We start from the raw sequence: 19204 nt of genomic DNA on the forward strand, positions 1-19204 counted from the left end.
TTATGTTTATCATTCAAACTTGCTGCTGCTATTACTGCTGTGCCTAGGCTAGAACATCCATGAAATACTTAGCTCTTCCCTACAAGCTCAAAATGTGACCATACAATCTAGGGTTTCCAGGCAGGAATTTCCACCCATTTTCAGGAATTTTTTCTGCTTTCCAGTTCCCAAATCCCAAGAAAAGTTGGTTGGGAAATTGGGAAAATCAGCTCTTTGAACCCAGGTGGTTGGTAGTATTGGCCATCACTTTATGGAAACGATTCATTGTGGAGAACAGAAAACAGTTTATATCTCGGGATTTAGGAAAGGGAAAGCGAAATATTTCCTGAGAACGGGCAGGAATTCCCACCTGGAAACCCTAATACACTCCATTACCAGTCTGTTGCCCCAGTAAAATTATAAATAGCACCTTCTTTTAGTCTCAGCATTTGGGTGATAAATTTTATGGTAACATTAGCTATTGAGAAGTAATATTGGGGGGGTGAAAAAAGACTCCCAAAACACACAAAAGTGTACTGATTCCCAGCACCCCTGCAGGGACACAAGTAAACACAAATCCTTTAAGCCTTAAGAATAAGATTATGGAACTTGTTATTTGACTGACAATCTAAATGAGTGACATTTAAAAAAAAAAAAGATAGTTGACAGACAATAGCCTCATTTTCTAAGAAGCACATGAGTAATGAGCAAAACTCCTCAACATGGTTGTTAAACCTAGACTCTTGAGGACTCCTTGGATTTCAATCCCAGCTCCAAACACTTAATTTCCCTAAGCTTCAATTTCCTCATCTATATAAAAGTAGATGATAATAGTTCCTATGATGGAAGACGATGTGGGGATTAAATGAGACAACACATTTCAAAGCATTTAGCACAGTGTCTGTCACATGCCAAGCACGCAAGGAATGTCAGTTATTATTGTTTAATATCATATATCCTCCATAAGAACTCAATGGACAAACAGGGCATAGAACTGACCTAGATACAGTGCAAATATATTCCTAAATATCACGAGAGAAATGTACACAGAGAGTTCCACTTTTCTTATCTATACTAGAGTAGGATAAATTCACAGTTAATCAAAATCAAAGTAGAGATTGCAGAAATATGTATAATTTAGGATTCCAAAATAATTGAGTCATTTATCAATTTTTCACTTATTCAGTAAATATTAGTTCAGAGCATGGTATAGTTAGGTCACTGTGCCTTTTAATTAATACTGGAATACATACTTGAGTTTGCTCCCACCTAAGATTAACAATGCTAATAGGAAGTAAGTCCCTAATTCATTGCACAGCTTTGTTCAATTAAAAAAGATTCATTTTCTATAAAGTGTAATTGATATTCAGTAAGTTATTTTGCATAAATCTGTTTAAATGGCTCAAAGATGAAGATCCAGGGAATAAGGGAACAGAACTCACATTTTTTTCTTTTGATGAATATGATTAATGACAAACTTTCAGTGATCAAAACTAAACAATTAAAGCTTTCTAAAAAAAATTGGTTCTTTTAAGATAAAATGTTGAATTGGATTCTGAGATATTCTAAGGTACTACAAGGCATTGATGGGAAGAGGAATGAGAAATTTAATGGAGTGGACACAAATGTCAACACTTGCCACAGTACCATGCAAAGGAACACAGTGCTCAAATTCTTTATATTTAATTAAAGTCTATACATTATTTTACTAAAAGAAAGGATACAATTAAGGTTAACATTTTTACTGTCCATAAAAAAACAGACAACAGTAATTTAATTAGGTTGAAAGCAACATACCATGGGTCATAGTTTAGGAATCAGAACTTTCTTTGCTCATTAGATATTAACATATCATTAAAATCTGACAGGACTTATTTTATTACTACGTGTTTTTCAAAGTAATAGAACCAAAAATTAAAGTTATAAAAGCTTGCTTATCTCTGTCAAAATATTTTGTTTAAATTTTGATGTCATAATTTAGATTGTTCTTTTAAAAGTAAGAACAAATTTATGAAATGTGATTGATTTTTACTTATACATTTATCCATCCAACACACATTTCATGACAACTCTAATGTACCCTGTTGTAAGTACAGGACACAAATAAAAAGCAAAATCCAGAGAGGATGCAAATAAATGCATATTTACAATACAAGGTAGTAACTACAAAGAAATGTGTGGTTATCTGAGGACATAAGATGGTACACACTCCACTGGGTATGAGGGATCTGCCAGGAAGTAACATCAGATTAAAGTCTTGAAAGCTAAACTTGAATTCATCAAATGGGGAGGTGTGCGGGGGCAGCATTCTACACTGAATCTCTATACACCAAAGGTAAGTCAAGACATTATTCGTAGAGAAAGATTAGCAATTTAGAAAACTGCAATATTAAGAAATGGCAAAGGGGAACCTGCAGAGGTTAGACATGAAGCTGCCACATAAGTTACATAGTGCAATTTGTGTTTTAGAAAGATGATTTGGGCAGCAAAGCAAAAAATGGATCAATAGAAGACGAGACTAAGGTAGGAAAATCAAGATCTTTGCTGTGGCAGCTGCATAGGGTGAGGTGGGGGGTGTGTGTAATGGGTGGATTAAGGAGCTATTAAGAAGGTTAAAGGAAGAGAGATTCATGACTAATACATATTAGTTAATAGAGGAGAAGAAAATATCACAAGTTCTAAGTTTTGGCCTGAGTAACTAGATACTGAGAAAAGAGAGACTACAAAGGCAGAATATTTACATTGATATAATATAAATTAATATGACAGTGTCTGGGAAATTTATGATATCATTAAATCTACTTAATATGCTACAAAACCCTGTTAGCTGGAAAGATTAATAGAATTTCCCAAGGCATCCAGTAATACAAATGTGCAGTCGTTTTCCTATTTCAGCTGTTCTGCTCGCGTAACATTTTTAGTCAGTTTACAACTGTTCATTATAAATTAATCAATTTATCATCTCCATGAGGTTAGTTAATGGAAGCATTTCATTTTCAATCTAACAGTGGTAAAGTAATTTTCCAGCAGTCCTCCAGAGAGACTCTAAAAAGCCAAAAATCAACTTTAATTTTCTGAGTACGTTTTTCTGCCTAAAGTTACTGAAATAAATTGTCTTTGCTAGGAAAAATTGCAAGCACTGCCATTTAAAAATTAAATTTACTATATAAATATTTCAGATTACTTTACCTTGGGGCAGCAATTGTTCTTGCTTGAAACGTATTTTAGCCTAAATAGTAGTAGGAAAATGGAAGGATGCATACTGCATATGAGCTACAAATTTGTTTTGGTTTTGTATATACCCAGCCACAAACATAGTTTTGAATTTGACTTAGTCAAATAACAGGTCTAATGCACTGAATTGAAATTGTTCAGAAGAATTAAGTGAACTGATTGGTTCTCTGTCATCAGATAGGTATCACCCAAATTAATTTTCTCAAATTAATAATGAATTAAACCAAAACAAATGCATGGCTTATGGCTCTGAGAGCAAGAATAAAGTGAAGTCTGCCATTACTTAAGGGATGTATTCTAGTTCAACAAAACCTGTGTGTATAGTTAACATGCTTTACACAAAATAATGCTACAACAAACTAATGAGCAGCTTCCAAGTTACTACTTTATGTATATTATTCATACATTAGTAATATTTTAACACTATTTAGGATGCCACATAAATTATAAATTTCACTACCAGAATTTTATCATAATATTCTCGGTCAGCACATAGTTTAAATTTCTATAAAACATTCTTTTTAAAATTGAACTCTTCTCCAAATTTTAATGCCCTAGTCACCAAAAATGTGTGGGTTCCTTGCCACCACCCCAAACTTCCTTCTTTGCTTCTGATCTTTCTGAACCCTGATGCACTGTGAGCAGTGGGGCATTGCACGTACCACCACAGCAGGGACCACCACCAGGACACCCAGCAGTTTCATATCACCCTCTACAACCCGATCCAGTATTCTGCAGTATAATTTTAATGCCCCATTCAAAGCCACTGACAGCTTTGCATGTCTGTTCAGATTTCATCTGATTTGGTAAGCGTGACTTTATAACATTTCAGTTATATATGGAATAGAAACTATTCTATTTTTGAAGGCAAATCTAAGGTATTTGCAACAACATAGAAGAAGTACTGTAGTACCTCTGGATTTCAGACAAAACAATTAGTATCTTAAAGCACGAATAATGCAGTTTTAGATATTGAGCCTGTTATGGACACTGGGAAACCAGGTAGTAAGTCAACGATACCAGGAAACCATGAACCACAGAAGCATCCTTGTAGCAGTGCTGTATTACGACTGCATGGACCTGCACCTACATCATTACTAGATACAACAAGAAATCCAAAACCCATGGCTTTTTTTTTTTTTTTTAAATGCTCTACATAAAAGACTAAGAATCACTTTAGCCTGCTATATGGGAAAGCAGTGGAGATGAGTGGAATAAAGATTGGGAAATTTGCTTTTGTGGTGATGGAACTATGGGGCAAGTTGCATGGTTTTATTTCCTTAAGCCAGTACTTTTACAGGAAAACGGAAAACTGTTTTTCTTGTAGAGATTGTAGAGCGTGACCATCGATATCAAAGGCAGAAAGCAAGTGTTCATTTCCTAGTAAAGCCACACATTTTTTTCAAGATGACAGAAGAATGAACTTCACACGAAAATTATTACACATATTTCTATATATAGTAAATATGATTGGGAAAAAAAACTTTTAAAGACAAATGGCAAAGGCTTCCTTTGAATTCTTTGAATTCTTTGGTTTTAAACAGGTCTTGAGAGACATTAGCTCTATGAACTATTAACTGGTTTTGCTGGTGTCTGTTCTGTGTGCCTCTTGAGGACCAGGATGAAATTAATTATCCTGGGTTATTGCCCACAGAACATAGTTAATGCAGTTTACCTTGCTTTCGTGTAAAGTAATTACAAAATGAAAATACATCTTTAGATCTGAAGATCTCATATATTATTTACAAAGCTACTGCTGAGCATGTTGCATCAACTTTTTATTCTTCTAAAAATAAAAACTCAGATGTTCTTAATAGGAAGCATAACAGAGCAGAAATAGAAACTCTTTGTACATCTTCCCATGACTCTTGACATGATGTTTCTCATTCATTGACCCGCAGATTCCTGAGTTAAATGAAACATAGTGAAACATAATTAGTGTCTCCTGGTTATTCTGTAATGACTTATGATCAATTTAGCAAAGCAAAAATTGCTGAGTAGGCATGATCCAAACTACTGCTAAAACCAATCTTATTCTAAATACTCAGGAAAAATATGCCGATGAACTATGAAAATGTTGATTCTAATCAGTAAAGAAAATAAGCCAATATGGACCAAATATGTGGGAATATATGAGAATAAAATAGGAGAATCCAGAAAAATTGAGAGAGGGGAATAGTAAGACCACTTGAAAAGTTATAAAAGAAACTAACCCGTGGTGACAAAAGGAAAAAATACATAGGCAGTGCAATGGATTTACTTGTAGATTGGTTGCTACCTGTTTTATGTTTTCTCCTGTAATATTGTAAACAAGCATATTCAAGTACATAGTGATGAACTAGGTCTTTTATGAAACAAAAAAAGTAGCTGGATTAATAGACAGCCTATGTGTGTTGGACTTCACTGTTTATCTGGAATAACATTTGGAAGTAACTTACATTTTTTCTGTGCCTGGAGGCATTGTTTTCTATACCATTGCTGTCGTCTGATTTCCTATATGGAAAATAAAAAGGAAAATCACTAGATGTTTACATTGCATAAAATTAAGTCAGTATACCATCTACATCACGGCTCTCAGGTTAATGTGAAAGGGCAACATAGGCAGAATTCACTCTTCCTAAGTGTGCGCGCGCGCACACGCCATTGCTTGGAGAGGAACTATTACCGCAGATGACAATGACAAAGACCTATTTATTTAATGCAGAGGGAGAGTAGCTTCTCCCTAAGCACGTGTGGGGGTTTGGGTCTATGGCTGTACTTGTGTGTTGTTTTGACACATGCAAGACAATAGCCAATCAGGAGCTCAGCCAATATGCGAGATAACAAGTGCTGTAATTTGACATGTTATTACATTGAATTAGAGGCTAAACATGTTTTTTATCTACCTAATATGCATCAACGCAAAAATACAAAGCTGGCCTTCAGATTCTTAAGACAAGAGTGACTAAAGTAGGTAACAGGTGCATAACTAACGACCTTCTAGGTTAGGGGCAGCTTAAGGCCATTAAGCTATTATCCCCAGAGGATAAATTCAACCACCTATTCAACTATCAGTTAAGTCAAAATTTGGGGGAGGAGAGCAGGTAGGTGAGATTTTATGGATTAAATATTTGAGTGGATGAGATAATGAGTGAGCTTCGTGTTGAACAATTTGAAGTAAGTAGCTTGTTTTGATGTTATACATTTAATACTATTTTTAAGAATCATTTTCACCAAGAAACTGTGAATTGCTGATATCTAAACACACATATATATAAACATTATATATAAACTGTATTAATAAATAGCATTTATTCTCTGTCAAGAAAAATTCATCTCCTAACTAACAAATCTAAAGTAGCATTGGTAAAAGGTTTGTGTAAATGCATCCAAGTGCCCTGGATACTTCTATGAAATCTAAAAATATTGATGAATAACTAAAGATGAGAAAACTGAAACACTCTCAGTGATCTCTGCAGAGTAGTATAGGATGGAGAAAATGATGTACAATATCCAAATTTTCCAAAAATAAAAAAAGGTAATTCATTATACTAGAGATTGAATCTGTTTGACATTGTTCCTAAGGTATTCTAGAAAAAAATATTTTAAAAATATATTTTTTAAATAAGGTAAGCTACATAAATGAGAATTAAATTATTAAGAATTGATAGTCTGCTCCATATTGTTCTGGCACCATCCTTTCAGAGTGTGTTTTTAACAAGCCAGGGTTGAGACCAGACCAACCCCCAACCAAATGTGACAGCAAGAAAATGGTTAGAAACACTGGGGAGGTGGAGCTGGGAGAATAGGAGAATCAGGCAAGGTTGTCATTGTTTCAACTATTGGAATGACTGTCATGTATTTTATGGGGACTCCATACATGGGAACCAGACAGATAAAAAATTCAAATCAATATAAATAAGGTGTCCAAGCTGTCCAGAAAGAGGTGCAACTGTGATAGTCTGTGACTCTGAGACAGCGCTGTGTTTTTCCTGTCTGGGGTTATGGAACTCCTGTGGAAGGTCTTATCGTGTTGATTTATTTTACATGCCATATGTGACTTGAGTAAACTAATTATTTTGAATAATGTCTACAAACATCTAAATGACACCTGTGCACCCCAGTCCTGTTCTAACCGTGGCTATAGCATTCACACTTCACAACTCCTGTTGGCGGATAAAGATCAACTTAATTGCCATGTTTCATTGGAGCAGTTTTGCTCAGGCCTCCAATTTCCTAGGTTTCTCCTGGCTGCTTTCATCTGTCCTCACATTCCTGGTCCCCAACCCTTGGCTCTGTTATTCAGATACTTGTTTTTTTGAAGTATCACTGACATAGAATATTATATTAGTCTCAGGTGTACAACATAGTGATTCAACATTTGTATACCTTACAATGTAATCACAATAAGTCTAGTAACCATGGTCTAGTAACCATCTGTCATCATACAAAGTTATATTGCTGACTATTTTCCCTACGCTACACATTACATCCCATGGCTTATTTATGGGTATTATGTTAAATAAAGTAAGTCAGACGGAGAAAGACAAATACCAAATTATTTCATTTATATGGGAATCTAAAAAAAAAAAAAAAAAACACAAAAAATGAAACAAAACAAATGAACAAACAAAACAGAAACAGATTCATAGATACAGAGAACAAACAGATGGTTGCCCAGAAGGGTGGATGAAAACAATGAAGGGGAGTAAGTACAAACTTCCGGTTATAAAGTAAATGTTACTCAGATGTTAATCCCAGTCTTGGCCACCTCCACCACTGGACTCCATACTCAGTTTTCTGGTTTGAAAGAACTAGCATCTCCCAGCTTCACCAAAATAAATTACATCCCTGGTAATTTCCTTCCCAGCCCTCCTCATGCTCAACTCTAAACAAAGGTGAGGCGGGAGCTATAAGAGAACTAGTGACACAATTTGTGTGCTTTCAAAAATAACGACTAAAACGAATTCTGGGCCAGTGATTTTCAACATAACACAAAATCAGAACCAGTGATAGACATTTTGAAGAAATACAGATGCCCACGCACCAATCCCAGAGGTTCTAACCCAGAGATCCAGTAAGGTCTGAGTAACTGTATTTTTAAGGAGCATCCTAAGTGATCAAAAACATAGCCAGGATTGAGAATCAGTGCTTTACACAAATTATACTTCCTTATGGTTACTGAACACTTTCTGTGCATCAAAGCCCATGCTATGCATTTTTCCATATGTAATATCATTTAATCCAAAAGCCTTATGTCATACGTACTATCCCATTTTTTGAGAAAACTGAAGCACAGAGAAGTGAAAGTAGTACGTGATGGTGGGAGACTCCCACGCAGGCAGGCAAACTCCAGATGCTTTCACCACAACATGGACATGTACAGAAAATAACACGCATAATATACTCTTGTGATTGTTTTCCCTAACTGTAAACATTTTATTCTATTTTATTTTTATCTGTATTTTACTCAAATGAAAATTAATTTGTAAAAACTAATACTTACAGCTGTTCAATTTGTTCAAACTCTTTCCCATCATCTGTGTAACAAAAGAAGAATATAAATATTAAGATTGGTTTATGATTCTTACAGAGCACATATGTTCGGTTCAATTTTCCCCGAGTTCAGAATTCACTATGTTGTTTCCCCTTTTTGAAATGAAAGCGAGACGTGCTACATTAGACAGCTGCACCCTCCACCACATTTTTTCCTGCTCTCCAGAGCTTACCTACAATTTCAATCAAGCATAGTCTAGTGCCTGGAATTTTCAAAAACAGGATTGACTTATTGGTTACAAAATTACTTAAGTTATAAGTAACCAAAGTCAGAAGAGAATACAGAATTTAAGATAAGTTTTCTTAAGGGAACCATTGGTTTCTTAACCCATAATCCATCAGGTACAAGCTATTGATATAAAAACAGGAAACTGACAGGACAATGTCTCTTTTACGAGAACTCCAGAATGTTATATAAAATATTTTTTAAATGAGTTATCAGAGTGAAATAATACCTGTTTGTCTTTAAAATCTTTTATATTAAGCTGTAACAGAATTTTCCAATATTCTAATACAAAGCATATATTAATTGGTGTATCCGTACCAGTAACACAGAAGCAGGGGGGAGGGGAGCTCTAGTTTAGTAAGTTGCAATAGAAAGACCATCAATACAAACTCATAGCTCACTGTAACCATTGAAATTAACATAAATACCACTCCAAATAACAAAGACTAGATTTTTCCCCACAACTCTAAAGTCCCTATAATGTAGAATCATCATATGAGAATGTTATCTAAAAAAATAAATGATACCTGTGTGCTTCTTCTTCTGGAAGTACATTTCACAAAGCAGAATAATAGTCACTAAAAGAACAACCTCAGCAGCAATTGCAAGAAATGGTTTGAGGGGCACCAAATAGCTCAGCACAACCAGTTCAACGTGATCTTCACTCTCACCCAACTGGAATATCGCATGGCACCAGTAAGAGCCCTGATCTTCCTCTGAAAGATGCATTATCTTCAGCCTGGTTTCATTAGCATGTTTTCCACTGATCACATACTTGTCCTTCATTTGAACATCGAGAGGAACCTAATATAAGGAGACATGAAAATCCTGTCATAGCGCATAAAAGTCATATGTCATAAAGGAGCTACAGTTTTGAGTGAAAGCTATAAAAAAGATAGTGCCGAGAAAACTGCTTACCAGGAAAAGCATCTTAAAATTTGTGAAGGCTTATGCATAACAGAGCTCAAGTCTTGTAAGAGTTTGATCTCCCAGAGGTAGCAAACAGAGGAAAAGTGTACTTTGCTTTCAGTACTTTACACTGAATGTTTGAAACTATAGCATGTAGGTAATTGTGGATAAATATTATATGAGAATTAAACATCCAAAAAAAAAAAAAAAACAAAACCCAGCCATCTGTGTTTCATAATTCCTTATTAGCTGTTCAAGAACTTCCTTGTTCACAAGCACAGGCCTACATTAAATCAACTATTAAATTAATGACACTATTAAATCTGATCATTCCTATAAAGGAAGATCACTAAAGCCTGACATTGCAAGTTTCTTTGACTGGAACTGAAGATGAAATCTTCAGGCCTTTGAAGCTGATGTCAAAGGAACGGCAGAAATCCCCAGGGAGCCTCATGTACGTGGTCGTCTGCCCCCCTTCTGTCTTCTCATATCTGAATTTCTCTCTCTCGGCAAGTGGGCTTCTGAGATTCATTGAGTGTGGTTCTCAGGAACCATACTAAGCTATTGGGTTGCTTATTTATTTAATCCATTTAAATTAAATTTTATTCTCAGGCTCTATCACTCAATTGCAATGCTCAATAAATGCCAATCTGCATACAGATATTCTCAGAGGCTACCTGATAAAGAATAATGCCTATTACAAATGTAGCCTTTCTAACTCAAGAGCTGATCAATCGAAGTCCCGCAAGGTTAGTAGGCATCCCCGGTGATTCTCATGCAGATGGTTGGTCTACAGTTTGAAAAAACACTTGACCTAAAGTTTTGACCTGCACCCCCTCCCTGCCCTTTTCTCACATCCTAATATTACCCATGCTTAGGGTGAAAGTAAGAGAAAATTGGTAGCAAATGGAGAGAAGCACAGACTACATTCTAAAAAGTTTAATATAAATTAGATTTAGGCTATTTTTTCTCTAGTATCACATATGCATAAATAAATTATTTCAAATGCTACCATTGATATATTTCTCCAAATTAATGTGTTTTAAAGAATATTTACATACACAAAATGATCACCTTCCCTAATCAATAAGAAGATAAGCAGAAATATTAATGGTTTAAGTCTACTCCTAAATGATTTTGAGCTACTTCTTTGAAAACAATCACAGAATCAGTCACTCTCCCTTTTAAGTCCTTCGTCTATTTCCTTCAACAGTCTATGATAGCATCAATTTTGTCTAAGAAGTAATTTAATATTTCATTGTAAGATCTACACTGTCTCATCCCAGTTCCTTCTAGAATTACAGCTTGCCTTTACGGGACTTTAATTACAATGATGATTAGCACCAGGGCAATAGAAAGGTTACCCTAAAGGGCAATTTCCTAAATTTCCCTATTAGAGGGTGTTTGGGAGGAGGGCAGAGAGCCAGAAATGATTTCTTGAATACTCATGTTTTTCTTAATATCAGCTCTTTAAATAGTTATTAAATCCTTAATAGGAATTTTAAATATTTGGCGTTCCTTAAGTCTCTGGAAGGCCAAAAGAGGCCAATGACACTTACTAAAAGAACGTAAGACCTAAGTTTAAATTACCAAATTTTCATTCTTCTCTCAAATGGTGCCATTGTATTGCATTCTATCAAAATGTTTCCAGAGACAGAAGCAAAAAAAAGAAGACTCCCTTTTTTTCCAGTTATTTTCATGCAATTATAGGAAAAAAAAGAATCTTTTTTTGTTGGGGTTATTTCTAAACTCGCCCACTAAAAATGAATTGTAACTTCTTTTCAAAGAATTTAAATAAATTGCTAAATCTAAAAAACAAAGTACCAGCTAATGAAACATTAAGAGTATCTTCAGATGTATAATATGCTAAAATCATCAAATGACAACTTCATTTATTACTGTTCTTTCTTCATGAAGACATACTAAAGAACAAAATAACAGAAGTACAAATAGTCCTAGGAATTGTGAGTCTGTTATAATCTTATTATTTACGAACTTTGTTTTCTTCAAATAAAATATGATCTTACCTGTATACTCTCATTACTACTGTACCAGGTCCAATTTAAAGGAAAACATTCTTCACATTTACATATCAAGACAGTTGAATCCCCCACATAAGTGATCAATGGTTTGTTTTTTCCATGAAGTTCAGGGACTAAGAAAAATTTAGAGAAATGTATATTAATGAAGGAGTCTGAATAAGGGGGGATGTATTCAAGTTGATAATATTTTCTTTCAGTTTCTCATTAACATATGATTTTAAGTAGTTTTAATTTAGTTCTATACAATTTATAGTAGGATGCATAGCAGTAACAGTAATAGTAGTACATAGCTCAATATAATTGTAATGTAGAAATAGATAAATGATGTTCTGTTACTGAGCCTAATATAATAGCAATTACAAGGACTGTAATAAATTGTTACATGCTTTGGATAAGATAATTTACATTTTAGGACTATTTCTTCCCACCTACTAAGTTACTTTAGAACTCTTTTTCCCAAACGTTTGCCCTTAGATGGCATTTGAGTGAGGAGACATATTTTAAGGATATAAATTCTTTAGTCGATACAGATTTATGAAAAGCCATCAAAGAGTTGGAGAAGGTAGGAACATGAGAAAGGAATATATAAAAATTAAGAGGAGGAAAACAGAGCAGGAAAGAAAATGAGATAAAAAAAAAACTTCATGTGGTTTTGTAAAAAGTCATATTAATAATCATTACAATAAATTTATTTAGAAAGTTTGAAGTAGGTATCATTAGTAACAAAATTAAAATGAGCACTGAATTTAGAAAAATTAAGTTTTAGGGATGTGAATAATTTGGTCAACAAATTAAAACACAAAGAACATAAGCAAAGTAATAAAAAGCCAATCAAAAGCTTCCGTGGTGAAATCAGTTTCTTCTGATTGACCTCAAAGGACATATGTAGTTACTTTTACATTCAAGATACAGACTGATCAGCAAAGATTACTTTTGTTGATTTTGTTTCTTTTACTAACTTTAGCAGGTTTTTGGTTTCGTATTTTTTTGTTGTTTTATTTCCCAACAGAGAGGATGTATGAAATAATTTTTAATACTATGTTGACAAATTTTATAGACATTATTTGATATTCACTTATCCTATTTTTAGATTTTATTTTTGGGAGGGTCAGATTGGGGAATGAAAAGATCGATTTTTATTATTAAAACTAGGTTTCTAGATTAAATGCATTTTCTAAATGTTCTTGGCTTTCTACTACCCAAAGATAATTAGGCATTTGCTGAACATATGAATTTAAAGATGAGGAAGGGGGAAATAATTGGTAATAACTAGAATTGGTAAATAACTAGAATAATTGTATAACTACCAGAGAAGGGGAAAAAATAGAGTTGGAGAATATTTCTTTATGGGTTCTGTCCTTAGGTGATTATTACAATGATGAGCGTGGGAAGTCTTCTTTTCTCCTTATTGTTTAAAGTAGGCTTACATATAATTACACATATCACCCTGTCCGTCATCAGGACTTCGGAGCAACAGAGCGTTGAATGAGGCACTGCTAATAATAAAGAAATGCAAGTAAGAGGAAAGTATGTCACCCATGAAAGCATAAATGCTTTAAGTGATCATAAGATGACAGAGCAATCTGTAAGTCAGTGGGTCTCACAGTTTTCATAACCAAGGAAACATGTTTTGATAAAATGAATGGTCTACAATTTTATATCAACCAAAGATGTTAATTGACAAGCAGAATTTATAATCACCCCACTAATAGTTTATGAAAACCTGGTAAGGTACCACGAGGGTGCTCCTGAGGGAAGAGAGAGATGAGTACATGTGACAAGCTTGACTGAAGTCATCCAGCCAAAGAAACTGGTGAGCTGACTGCCAGAGGTGTTCTGAGCACTCCTTTTGAGAGGCTATTAGTGCCCCACCTTCTATTGGTCGCCATTAGGCTGAGGGACATTAAGGAACATGTAGTTAATATGTGTCCATTTCAAAGCCAGGTCATAGGTGTTTGAAAGAGACAGCACAGTGTGACAATGATGTAACAAAGATAAGATTTGGGTCCAAGAAATATTTGGATTAGAATTATAGCTTCAGTGTTACTGATACTGAGGACAAAGGCAGGTTATGCCCATCCTACAGTGTTGCTGTAAAGAACTAAGTACAAGAACATAATACATAATGTGCTTGGTGCAGAGTAAACATCACAAAGTTCAAACTTTTGTTGTGATCATGTAATGATCCTGCTTTTTTTAACTGAGCCATTTGTAATGCACATGGTCTTTCTGCATAGTGGTCGTTAGCCAGCTTTATTGGGCGGATTATCATCATATGCAAGAACGAATAGGCCAGCTGTCCATGTGAAACAGAGAAGAAATAAGACCAGCTCAGTATTGCTTTCTAATCACATTTCATTCTGATACACCCAACACCTGGTATAGTTTTATTATTAAGTGAAGTATATGTTGGGTATAGTTTTATTATTATATTAAGTATGAGAACATAGAAGCACCTGAAAGATAAAGGCCCACTTGGAAAGATCAGCCATACTTTAGGAGAGGCCTCAATTAAAGACCTGCAGAATCAGCAGAGAGCTGAGCTTGGCTAAAATAGGAATTCTTTTCCAAAACCACAAGGTTCCTTCTAAACCTCAGATGGAGCAGAGCCACACCGGCGTACCACTTGGAGAGGTACCATATGTACATACTTGGCACTGCTCTTTAATAATGCAGCTGTGATGCAGTTACTTCTAGAGCCAGGCTAGGCTCACCATAAAACAAACACTGCTTTGGAGGCAGACTTTGAAACTGGTTGTGTTGGGCACTAGTCAAGGGCACAGTTTCTGCTTTCTCATTTTGCTGATCTCCCAGATACCAACCCTACTTCTCAATCGCAGCATACTTCCTTCTGGAAATAAATTAGGGCATGTATTAGCTGGAAAATATATGTTGAAATATGTCCAAATTTTGAAATTTACTCAAACAGACTAAGAATCAAAAGTGGATGAAAAGCAACATTTGTGGAAAAACATGGCAGAAGACAGACACACTGTTTCTCAGTAAGCCTCTAGGAGGCACAGGCTTGAGAAGCATAACTGCTCCCTGAAAGGGACTTTTCAAGAAAATCATGGCTATTTTTTGAGGTTTGGGTGGGGGACACATATCTATGCTATTAAACCATCTCAGTTAAATGTTAAGATCAGGGAATAGACTGCAGATAGCTGACAGTGACAGTGATGCCACAGAGAAATAAAACCCAATTCTATTTTCCTTTCATCTCTTCTGTTTTCTTGTTTTTGTTTTGTTTTTGTTTTTGTTTGTTTTTTACTATCTCCTAGATTAATGGCCAAGATGACATGAACCCCTGCTCTGCTATGCTTTATATGGCTGATAAATTATAAAATGCACTGTGCTCAGGGAAGATCAATTTGTTTGAACTGCTCCAGAGGTCATCGTTGGGTCTGGGCTGCTGCTTATGTTTGGAAGTATTTATGACTAGGAGGAGAGTGATACAATATTATAATGTGTCCTGTTGACCTTTTAGAACTTTGGATAAAGCAGGACACGTGAGAGTCTTGGGACTGGAAGAATCCATATTTGAAGATGGTGAAATTGCTGATTCAGACTAGTGTCTAGGAAAGTGGGGCCTAGGATCTACCCAATGAAAGTGAAAGTCCTTTGTAGGTAAGATTGGAGATTTCTGTCTGCATATCCAGGGACTAGAAAAAAACCAACCTGTGTCATTTTTGGTTCAAGAATATTTATGTGTTTTCAAATTAAAGAAAAGATTCTTCCATATGGTCAAAGACAGCTAACTTCAACACCTGGGTTTGAAGCTGAAGTTCCAACTGATTCTATTATGTGGCACTTCCACACTTTGACTCCTTAAGTATACGTCCCAATGAAGACAGATGGCTGGTCAAAACAGATTTCATAGACTTGGTACTACCAAAATCTCACCGTGATTTCCCAAAAGTCCTATGTCCTATTGCTTGTGCTTTACTAACCACATTTCTGCTAAGATATTTTAACATTGATGAATAGTGTAGTTTTTAGCAACTACCTCAGAATATTTGACTCACTACCGAGAAATATTGTAGACTACCACTTGTCTTTCTTGGATGAAAAGTATTCACCAACACATTGCTCAGTCGCAAGCTTCCAGTGTGACTTTTGCTATCTCCTCTGTTACTGGCATCAATAGCCAAACACACAGTCAGCAGGTTTCTTTGCATCGTATTAATCAGTGATGTGGAGGCCCTTTTACAATCTTGTAGTAATAAATCAACCAGCTTCCACAAAGGCAAAAGCAGGAACTTTGCTGATGAATTGTTCTAAGAACTCGGGCTCATGCACTATAATTGACTCATATAGTCAATAGCAGACTTCTTTTTTTTCTTTTTGCTCAATTTAAAATAGAGGATAAAACAGGCTTTTCATCCACACTCAGTTATAGTGCTGCTAAGGAAAGATAATCCTTCTCCTTCGGAAAAACCATAAGCAACTTATATGGAGAAAAAGTATAAAAGGATATTGAAAAAAATATATACCATTCTATAAGCCCTACAGATCTAATCATATAACTATAATATGAGTTGTTCTGCAGATGCCAAACATCTTTAAACTGTAATCAAACGAAATTATTTCTCGAAACAATATTCAATTTCGATGAATTACAAAGAATTGTTTTACTAAAAAAGATCTGGAAGGGCCCAATTTATTAATTTTATAAATATCTTCCCAATATAATACATACTTAAAAGTTACAATAATGTTAAGCAGGGTTGGAGGAAGAAAGAGAAAAAGACAAGAGAAGGAAAAGAAAAAAAAAAGAAATGGAAGGAAAGCAATAAAGAAAGGAATTGTATATGGTGTATACTTCACTAAGTTAAATTAGGCAAATGGAGGAGAGAAGGTTAAGAGAAAATGTACATGATCAAAATAATCAAAGAATGATAATAATTTCTGCCTTTTCAGAGACCAAATTGCATAAACACAAGGATTTATTATATTTACCAAGAAGAACATTTGTAAAACCACATGAAGGAAACAAGTCTGTGTAGAGGGAGTATGGGAGAGATATAGGAGCTAACAATCTTAAATCATGGCAATTCTGCTGTTGATGGGACTTTGGGGCAGTATTCATATTTTGTCAGAGCAGCTAGCCAGAGTTCACAATTTTCAGGAAAAGAAGAGCACCATTTCTCATGTACCCTGTGAAACTGATGTGAAGCAAAGCCCAAAATAGTTCATATGGCAACCGACCTCATTTCTCAAAGAGCATTACAAACCTTGTGGTTCAGTAATCTATCGCAGAATGTGAGTTTTTCCATGAAGATAATTATCCAACTCGAATGATTAGTCTTTACTATGAGAGTGAGACCTTTAATGTTTTGATTTAATGATAGTATGAGTAAAATACTTTGATTAGTTTGTTTCCACAAGGGAGAGCTATGGATTATATTCTGGTGTTTTGTCCTTACTTGATGAGATCAAAAGCAGGCAACTCTTTGTTTCTCCATATTATGTTTAAATTTGATGTATCCCTAAAATCCCAAATCCTGGAGCCACTGACACAGAACACAAAGCATATTCTCACAGTCTAGGAGTGTAATAACTCAGACACCTAGAGGACTATTATGATAGCTCTGAGTTTACAGAGAGAGAGAGAGAGACAGATGATAGATGATAGATGATAGACAGAGAGATAAAAGAGGTTGCTATGATCTACAAATAACCTGGGTGCCTGGTCTTTGAAACTAAAACCTGTGTTTTAAACTAGGGAAGGAAGGCAAGAGTGGGCATGGATTGGGAAATACAAATTCTATCATGGGGAAGACATTAGGAAGCATTATTTTCAAGGTTGCCACTTATGATTCAATTGGAAGCATATGATTTTCTTTCAACTGCATTATGTTTAGTATTATGATAACACTTTTAAATTTGGGGGATTTAGAATTCTAAGAATATAATGCTGAAGTTATTAGTCTACCAATTATTAGTACTGACCTTTAAAATTAAATGTGCCCCTTTGTTCCTTTTCCTCTTGAAAGAAACAAGAGTAACTTCCCATTTGTTCACTATTAATGATGGTGAACCTAAAGATAATGTTATTAATATAGGTGTAGTTCTCAAAACACTCATTAATGAAAATGAAGACTTAGCCATTAATCAAAATTTTAAAATGGAAAAAAAAAATTCTTGAAATATGCAAATTAGAATATTAGCATAACATTCATGTGACAGCAAAGGGAAGAATGGCCGTCAGCAAAAATATTTAGAATTTCACTAGTAATTTCATCTAGCCACACAGGTTAAAATTTGGTATACTCACATGTACCGGGTATACAGGATGCTTCCTGTTGCATTGATGAGATAATTATTCTCAAGTTGTTCATCACCTTTTTTCCAAGTCACATTTACTGAATGCACATCCCCAGATGTTGTGAACTGGCATGTGAGTTCTATATTAGAAGGTCTTTGTAAAGTGATATTTTTTTCTACTGGAACATCAGAATGTTCTATTAGCCACAAAAGAAAACAGCAACGGAAAAGATGTAAAAGTTACATTTAGGGGAAATCCAATATATAAAAACAGTTTAAATCATCAACAATAGCACTCTACTGACAGTTTCTTAATGTAACATTCCTTTCAAGAGTGATTTTTCTGTCAACATAGATTTGGTTCCCTTTATTCTTTCACAAACACAGCTGAAGAAAAGTTTTATTAAAACATTAACAGAATCACAAAAGCCTAACTTTAGTCTCTTAAAATCTCTAGTTGACACGAATATAGGGGAAAGAGAGCAGTATAGAAATAATGCCATATGCGCTGACAGTATAGAAACAGGGCAACTATAAAAACAAAAAAACAAAAGCTAATGGGGAGAGAATGGAATGACTATTTTAATTCCTTTCAGTAATCATGTTATTGGTAGTTAGTACAAGAATGTTTTGTGTATATCGTAGGTTTGTATGATACACTAATTCTGTCATTCCCAGTTTTCTTAACTCCTTAAGAACTTGGAGGAATTGGGTAAAGATACAGATGTAAGACGAATTTAAATAAACATCCTGTAGTTTTGAATTTTCACTAAAATTGAAATATCAGTATAAAGCCATGAGGTGATATATCTATATATAAGTATATAGATATAAACATCCACTTATGAAGGAAGCATAGACCCAACTTTTTTTTTTTCCAAACAGTGGTAAATAAAAAAAAAAGAAAATCAAGCAAGTACATGCTCTTCTTATACTAAATGTACCACTGGTAACCAAATAATAGAGAAGGAAAATTTTTATAGAATTCAGCAAATAAGTGAAGAAATGTAGT

The 19204-nt window shown here is 34.7% G+C and overlaps 1 protein-coding gene across 1 annotated transcript in view; it reads right to left on the reverse strand.

Annotated features, from left to right (window-relative positions):
• Nucleotides 1–908: 908 nt before the first annotated feature.
• The window catches only part of EMB (embigin), a 46631-nt gene continuing 28335 nt past the window's right edge, over nucleotides 909–19204 (reverse strand). Inside the window, exons 3-9 of the mRNA XM_019736208.3 lie at nucleotides 18203–18389; nucleotides 17878–17966; nucleotides 11911–12038; nucleotides 9502–9778; nucleotides 8699–8732; nucleotides 5652–5706; nucleotides 909–5118 (exon numbers count right to left, since the gene is read on the reverse strand). Coding sequence (XP_019591767.3) covers nucleotides 5101–5118; nucleotides 5652–5706; nucleotides 8699–8732; nucleotides 9502–9778; nucleotides 11911–12038; nucleotides 17878–17966; nucleotides 18203–18389 — 788 coding nt within the window. The 3' untranslated portion in view covers nucleotides 909–5100. The remainder of the gene's footprint in view (nucleotides 5119–5651; nucleotides 5707–8698; nucleotides 8733–9501; nucleotides 9779–11910; nucleotides 12039–17877; nucleotides 17967–18202; nucleotides 18390–19204) is intronic.

This window comes from Rhinolophus sinicus, chromosome 3 (assembly GCF_057876585.1).
Source record: "Rhinolophus sinicus isolate RSI-liver-muscle chromosome 3, RSI-T2T, whole genome shotgun sequence".
Taxonomy (NCBI): domain Eukaryota; kingdom Metazoa; phylum Chordata; class Mammalia; order Chiroptera; family Rhinolophidae; genus Rhinolophus; species Rhinolophus sinicus.